Source organism: Aegilops tauschii, chromosome 3, assembly GCF_002575655.3.
Source record: "Aegilops tauschii subsp. strangulata cultivar AL8/78 chromosome 3, Aet v6.0, whole genome shotgun sequence".
Classification (NCBI taxonomy): Eukaryota; Viridiplantae; Streptophyta; class Magnoliopsida; order Poales; family Poaceae; genus Aegilops; species Aegilops tauschii.
Genome location: NC_053037.3, coordinates 71,291,917 through 71,300,016, shown reverse-complemented (window position 1 = coordinate 71,300,016; position 8,100 = coordinate 71,291,917). Strand labels below are relative to the sequence as shown.

The following is an 8,100-nucleotide window of genomic DNA, read 5'->3' as shown; positions in this document are numbered from 1 at the left end:
CGTAACTCTCCGGTACTCCGAAAAATACCCAAATCACTCAGAACCTTTCCGATGTCCGAATATAGCCTTCCAATATATCGATCTTTACGTCTCGACCATTTCAAGACTCCTCGTCATGTCCCCGATCTCATCCGGGACTCCGAACAAACTTCGGTCATCAAATCACATAACTCATAATACAAATCGTCATCAAACGTTAAGCGTGCGGACCCTACGGGTTCGAGAACCATGTAGACATGACCGAGACACATCTCTGGTCAATAACCAATAGCGGAACCTGGATGCTCATATTGGCTCCTACATATTCTACGAAGATCTTTATCGGTCAAACCGCATAACAACATACATTGTTCCCTTTGTCATCGGTATGTTACTTGCCCGAGATTCGATCGTCGGTATCCTCATACCTAGTTCAATCTCGTTACCGGCAAGTCTCTTTACTCGTTCGGTAATGCATCATCTCGCAACTAACTCATTACTCACATTGCTTGCAAGGCTTATAGTGATGTGCATTACCGAGAGGGCCCAGAGATACCTCTCCGAAACAGGGAGTGACAAATCCTAATCTCGATCTATGACAACCCAACAATACCATTGGAGACACCTGTAGAGCATCTTTATAATCACCCAGTTACGTTGTGACGTTTGATAGCACACTAAGTGTTCCTCCGGTATTCGGGAGTTGCATAATCTCATAGTCATAGGAACATGTATAAGTCATGAAGAAAGCAATAGCAACAAAACTCAACGATCATAATACTAAGCTAACGGATGAGTCTTGTCCATCACATCATTCTCTAATGATGTGATCCCATTCATCAAATGACAACACATGTCTATGGTCAGGAAACATAACCATCTTTGATTAACGAGCTAGTCATGTAGAGGCATACTAGGGACACTCTGTTTTGTCTATGTATTCACACATGTATCAAGTTTCCGGTTAATACAATTCTAGCATGAATAATAAACATTTATCATGATATAAGGAAATATAAATAACAACTTTATTATTGCCTCTAGGGCATATTTCCTTCAAAAACCCTAACCCTAGCCGCGCGCCGCCATGGACTCCCCCGGTTCCTCCACCACTCGCTCGTCGAACCGCTTCGTCGGGCCTGAGCCCTCCGCCGCCGCCATCTGTGACCTCAACATTAAGGCCCAGGTCCCCATACTCCTCGACAGCTCCAGCACGTCGTACTACACATGGAAGACCTACTTCATCCTCGTCTTCCGCGAGTACTAGCTCACCGAGCACATCGACGGCTCCGTGGACGGCAACTACATGAAGGGCGATCCAGAGTGGTCCGCTATTGAGGCCACGCTCATCTGATGGTTCTACCAAACCGTCTCGAAGGACATCTTCCACACGGTTGTCGCCGAGGCCGACGACGCTCACGCTGAGTGGACCAAGATCAACGCGCTCTTCACCGACAACAAACTTCAGCGCCTTGTTTTCTTGCAGCAGGAGTTCTTTGGCTATAGTACTGCATGAGGCTCCAGATGCTCGCCGATGAGCTTCGCGAAATCGGCGCCAAGGTCCCTCACGACCTCGTGCTGAGCACCCTCACCGCCGGCCTCAACGAGGACTTCGGCAACGCGGCATCCAACCTCACCTTGCTGCTGCAACCCACCTTCCAGCGCGTCGTCGCGTACCTCAAGCTTGAGGAGCGCCGTATGACGAAGGTGAAGCAGCGGATCCAGCACACCACCCTCGCCGTCGGCACCACTCGCGGCGGCCCCGCTCCACCGGCCGCGCCCCGCCCACCCGCGCCTACCGGCGACTTCCCGCTGCCACATGCGCCTCCCCAGCAGCCGCAAGGTGGCGGGGGCCAAGCGCAACTGGCGGGGTAGCGGGGGCCGCAAGGTGGCGGGGGCCGGCGCAACTAGCGGGGTGGCGGGGGCCGCCGTCAGCAGCAGCACCAGGCCAAGGCGCCGGGGGGGGGGAGGGCGGCGCGCTACCAGCAGCCCCCTCCGCCTGGGCGGCCGGGCAAAACCCGTGGACGGGCGTCGTGCATGCCTATCATATGCCCGTCCCACGGGCTCCTGCGTCGGGTCTCCTTAGGCCTCGTCCCGCGGGCCACCAGGCATTCTTCGGCGCGCCCTACCAGCCGGCTGGTGCCGGCTATGGCGCCCCCTTGGCGTTTACAGCCCGCCCGCCTAGGCGCCGCCCTACGGAGGCCAGCCGCCGCCGCCGGTACCTGCACCGTGGGACCCCGCCCTCCTGGCCGCCCTGCACTCTGCGCCGTCACCGAGTAACTATGGTGGTGGAGGCGACTGGTACATGGACTCAGGTGCTACTGCGCACATGACAGCTCCTCCCGGTAACCTAACCTCCTCCACTCCCGTTAACACATGCACTCGTATCACCGTTGGCAACGATTATTATTTACCTATCACTCATGTCGGTAGCACTAGTTTTCCTTCTAGTTCCATACCCATCACTATGTCTAATGTCCTTGTTTCACCTGATTTTGTCACAAGCTTAGTTTCCGTTCGTCGTCTTACTTGTGAGAACCCACTTATTGTTGAATTTGACGGTGTTGGTTTTTCTGTGAAGGACGCCCGTACCCGGAGGGTACTCCATGATGTGACAGCCCTGATGAGCTCTATCACGTGCACGCCGGCGCCTCCACCTCCACACCCGTCGCCCTCGCCGCCGGCGTTGATCTTTGGCATGCTCGCTTGGGCCACCCCAACCCCACCGTTTTGAGTCAGATTCTTAGGAGTTTTTCTTTCTCATGTAATAAGCTCGAGGAGCATACTTGTGCGGCTTGTCATTTGGGCAAGCACGTTCGTCTTCCCTTTAGTGCGTCTACCATAGTTTCCACTTTTCCGTTTCAATTACTTCATAGTGATGTTTGGACGTCTCCCGTTGCAAGTAACACGGGCTATCTATACTATTTGATGATTTTAGATGATTATTCTCATTATGTGTGGACTTTTCCTCTTCGTCGTAAATCCGATGCTTTAGCCACACTCACATCTTTTTATTCGTGTGTCACCACACAGTTTGGTCCGCCCATTCTTGCACTTCAAACCGATAACGGAAAAGAGTTTGACAACGTCGTTCTCTGCATCCTTCTCGCCTCTCACGGCACCATCTTCCGTCTAACTTGCCCATAGACCTCACAGCAGAATGGCCGAGCCGAGCGCATCCTTCGCACTCTTAATGACTACGTCCGCACGTTACTCTTTCACTCTAACGTGCCCGCTCGGTTTTGTCCTGACGCTCTCGCCACTGCTACTCTCTTAGTTAACATTCGTCCGTGTCATCCTTGGTGGAACTACGCTCCTCACCACCTTCTCTTCGGTACACCGTCGTCCTACGACGGTCTTCGCATCTTTGGGTGTCTTTGCTACCCTAGCACCGCGTCCACCACCCCACATATACTCGCACCACGATCCGTCCCATGCGTCTTCCTTGGCTATCCCTCTAACACCAAAAGTTACCGGTGCTATGATCTTGTCACTCATCGTGTGTACACCTGGAGGCACGTGTATTTTGTTGAGACGGTGTTTCCTTTTTTTTAGGTTTCTCCAGCCTCGGTCCCTCCCGCGCCCCCTGCTTGGAGCGATGCGCGGCGGCGACCCTAGTGGTCCCTCCGGCTCGGCGCCTTCTACTACCGCCCGGATTCTCGACTCCCTCCCACGAGGTCGAGTCCGACCGGGCCCCTGGGTCCTCGGCTCCCTCCCACGAGGTTGAGCCAGATCGGGCACCCCACCCCGGCGCCGCGGCGGCCACCCCGGACGGCGCCCCCACCCCCGCGACGGGCTCGACCACCACCTCGCCCTTCGCCACCTCCGCCGCCGGCTCCCCTGTCGCCGCTGCCTCGGCTGCCGCTGCGGGCCCTGCCGCGGCTCCTGGTTTGGCACCCGCCCTGGCCCGGCTCCCGCCATGGGCCCCCTTCCCGCCGCTGCCCCGCCTCTCGGCGTGACGACCCATGCCCGGGCCGGTGTGCTTCGGCAGAGCACGCGCTACTCCTCCGATGAGTATGTGTGCGCCGCCTCGACGTCGACGCCATCACCCATCCTTGCCTCCGCTCACGCTGCCATTCGAGATCCCCACTGGCTCGTCGTGATGCAGGAGGAGTTCGACGCCCTGCAGCGCAACCGCACGTGGCATCTTGTTCCGCGCCCCGCCGTCCCAGTGTCATCACTGGCAAGTGGGTGTTCCGCCACAAGACCCGCCCGGACAGTTCTCTCGAGCGTTACAAGGCTTGATGGGTGGTTCGTGGATTTCGGCAGCTCGCGGGCGTGGACTTCACCGACACCTTCGCTCCGGTTGTTAAACCGGGCACCATCCGCACCGTGCTTCAGTTGGCGGTCACGAGCCTGGCCTGTGCATCAGTTGGATGTCTCCAACGCCTTCTTGCACGGTCATCTTGCCGAGCAAGTGTTCTGTGAGCAGCCCACTAGTTTCGTCGACGCCGAGCATCCGGACTTCGTGTGCTTTCTCTCCCGTTCTCTTTACGGGTTGAAGCAGGTGCCTCGGGCTTGGTACCAGCATATCGCAGCCTTCTTGCAGTCTCTGGGATTTCGGTCCACTCGCTCCGATGCCTCACTCTTTGTGTATCATTAGGGAGCTGACACTGCATATCTGCTCCTCTACGTCGACGACATCATCCTCACGGTGTCCGCCCCCGAGCTCCTTCAGCGGCTGACAGCTCGTCTTCGTGATGAGTTCGCCCTCAAGGACTTGGGGCCTCTACACTACTTCCTCGACATCGAGGTGGTACATCGGGCTGACGGCTTCTTTCTGCATCAGCAGAAGTACGCCCACGAGGTTCTGGAGCGTGTCGGTATGCTTAACTACAAGCCGACGCCCACCCCCGTCGACATGAAGGCGAAGGTCTCTGCTCTGGAGGGGTCTCTCGCGTCCGATGCAGCGTTCTATCGCTCCATCATTGGTGCTTTACAGTACCTGACGCCGACCCGACCCGACCTGTAGTACGCTGTTCAGCAGGTGTGCCTCCACATGCACTCCCCGCGTGACTCTCATTGGACCTTGGTGAAGCGTATTCTCCGTTACATACGCGACACCATGTCTTTGGGACTCACCTGACGGCCTCTGCCTCCATCGACATTGTCGCCTATTCGGACGCCGACTAGGCAGGCTGCCCCGACACCCGACGCTCTATATCCGGCTACTACGTCTACCTTGGGCCCTCGTTGATCTCCTGGTCATCGATGCGGCAGCCCATGGTCTCCCGCTCCAGCGTCGAGCCAGAGTATCGGGCCGTGGCTAACGCCGTGGCCGAATGCTCTTGGATCCATCAGCTACTTCAGGAGTTGCTTTGTGACGTTCATACAACCACTCTTGTCTACTGCGATAACGTCAGCGCGGTCTACCTCTCCGCCAACCCGGTGCACCATCGACATACGAAGCATTTTGAGCTCGATATTCACTTCGTTCGAGAGTAGGTTGCCCTTGGCCGTGTTCGAGTTCTCCACGTGCCGACGACGCAACAGTTTGCTGATGTGATGACTAAGGGATTGCCTACTCCCGTCTTCGAGGAGTTTCGGTCTAGTCTCTGCGTCTCCGGCGACGCTTCGACTACGGGGGGGGGGGGGGGGGGGGTGGGTGTTGAGTATATATTTGTGTTGCATGTATTTTGTATTGTGGCCCACCTCTTAGTTGTGTATAGTTGAGGTTGAGGCCTACCCTGTACTTATATATAGGTGCACCGGCGCCCCATCAATACATCGGTCATTGTATTGCCAACTTGTCTCTCTACATATTTTGTACGGATGTTTTTTTTTCCAGAAAAGAATTACAAGCAGTTAGAGGATATGTTGATGTTCAATAAAAAAACACTGACTTATTTCAGTTCTGCTTACTCTTTTTTTGGATTTTATTGTTCATGTGAGGGTATTTGAGCTCGGGAGCAAAAACAGTACATGTTATCAAAATTGGCATGTTTTCTATCCTTTTATTAGCTTTGGCCTTGTTTGGCATTTTCAGGTTTTGTCATCAATTTTGCTTAGGTGCGCTCGGCTCGACCACCACGAGCGTACGCCACGTGTCCTTTTGATGTCAAAAGTAAAAGACAGTCAGTGATATTTCTAGGTCTCTATGTGTTTGGGGCGACGGCCTTTGAAGATCGCAACAATGAGATATTTCTAGGTCTCTTAGTGTTTGGGGCCATGGCCCTTGAAGATCGCGACAATGAGATCAAGGGCGTGAAAACACATCTACAAACTGGAGTAGGTGTTTTCTTGACTTTCTATTATGCCGAAGTAAACTCTTCATGAGATTGACTTCATTCCATGCGATAAGTCAATCTCATCAAGAAAATTATATTGTAAACTAATTTTATGCCAAGAAATTCTCTAGACCAATTTATCATCCTATTTTGGAGTCGTCATTCATAAGATCATCCTCCTTTGAAATAATAGTATTGCGTCCTTGACAAGCAATTTACATGTTTGAACAAGAACACCTAAATTTTTTCAAACATAAAAGTCTATACTAAATCTAACTGATGCTTGGTCCGACCTCGCCTTACAATATGGAATTACTTTATCTTTTATAAGTATAGAATGAATTTTGAAAACTATTAACGTTGATTCAACTCTTTTTTGGTTAATGATTTTAAAAAATTTCCTTCCATTTTGTATTATAAAGTTGCTGAAATGTATCTTGCAAATGTACATCCAAAATTCTGATTATATACCTAGTAAAAACCACCACAAACACCTTTCAACCATGGGCGAATTAACCGACTTCCACTGAAATCCAGTGACTCTGTTTTTCATTTCAGCCAGGGGACTTCAATGTCCACTAAAATTTGATTTTGGGATCCAAACAAATATTTTTAAAAACAAAAAAATGATTTAGAATTATTTGAAGTTGTGTCTGCCACCAAGATTACTGAGATATTTTGGAAGAAAGGCAATTATTTCAGTATGAACCAAAGTTAATGATATTTCAGAAATTTCATTGAAATTGCGCCCTGAAAGCTTAAACTAGTCACACAACACTCTCGGACACCATACGAGCAGAGATAGAAAACACACACACATCACGCATCTCAGGAAACTCACTTCCTAATCATCGATCACTACCCACTCAGCTTCGATCAGGCGTGCAAGCAAAGGACCTCTCTCTGGCTCCGTCGTCCCATCCATCTCTCAGAGTCTCAGGCGACCTGGACCTGGATGGTCTTGGGCTTCTTGGGCTCGGGCGGCGGCAGCTTCTCGACGGACACGGTGAGCACCCCGTCGCGGCACACGGCGGAGATCTTCTCCGTGTCGGCGTTCTCCGGCAGCACGAACTTGCGCATCAGCTTGCCCATGCGGCGCTCCATCCGCAGGTACCTGGCGTCCTCCTTCTCCTCCCTCCGGCGCTCGCCGCTGATCACCAGCACCCGCTCGTCCTCCACCTGCACCTTGATGTCGCCGGACCCCAGCCCCGGCACGTCCACCACGAACGCGTACGCGCCCGGCAGCTCCTTCACGTCGGCGGAGGTGGCCGCCATGGCGCGCGCGTCGCGGACGTAGGCGCGCGTCGGGCCCTGCTTCTCGCCGCCGGCGTTGCCGGGCCCGCCGGCCTCGCCGTCGGGGATGTCCAGCAGGTGCTGCAGCGCCGTCATCAGCGGGGTCTCCAGCCCGAACATCCTGCCCTCCATTCTCGGTCGCTGCTGATCTCCGAGCTCGATCGGTCGGTCTCCTCGGATTGGACTGCGTTGGATTGTTTGCTGATTTTTTTTGTGGACTGCGTTGGTGATGATGCGACGGGAGGAGGAGGGAGTTTATATCGGTGGCCGGAGTCTAGAAGGTGACGGAAACTTCTGAAACTTGGTGGAACCCGCGGGATGCGGCAACGTGGAAAGTTCTAGAGCTCCATCAACGGTCTTTCTTTAGGAACAAATGAAAATGTTGAGTGGCTGGTTTGGTCTCGCTTCTTAGGAGCAGAGATATTTTCCGTTAACTTTTATTTTTGGAAAGATGATCCGTTCTCCAGAAACTTCTCCAATCCTCCCGTGCATATCTGCGACCAGTGCTGGTTTCTGTCGAATTCAGGGACTAGGAGCATTGCAAGGTGGTGAGGAACAAACTGGGATAAATGTCAGTCACCTCGAAATAACAAAGATGTGT

At 53.3% G+C, this 8,100-nt stretch overlaps 1 protein-coding gene across 1 annotated transcript; it reads right to left on the bottom strand.

The window, feature by feature from the left end:
• Window positions 1-6,899: 6,899 nt before the first annotated feature.
• On the bottom strand, window positions 6,900-7,782 carry LOC109772528 (17.5 kDa class II heat shock protein-like). The gene has a single exon (XM_020331207.4). The coding sequence runs from the start codon at window positions 7,629-7,631 to the stop codon at window positions 7,143-7,145; it is 489 nt and encodes a 162-aa protein (XP_020186796.1). The 5' UTR covers window positions 7,632-7,782; the 3' UTR covers window positions 6,900-7,142.
• Between the last annotated feature and the right edge of the window lie 318 nt (window positions 7,783-8,100).

Bases quoted from the DNA above. Each gene is read 5' to 3' on its own strand.
- LOC109772528 (XM_020331207.4), bottom strand. From the start codon at position 7,631: ATGGAGGGCAGGATGTTCGGGCTGGAGACCCCGCTGATGACGGCGCTG.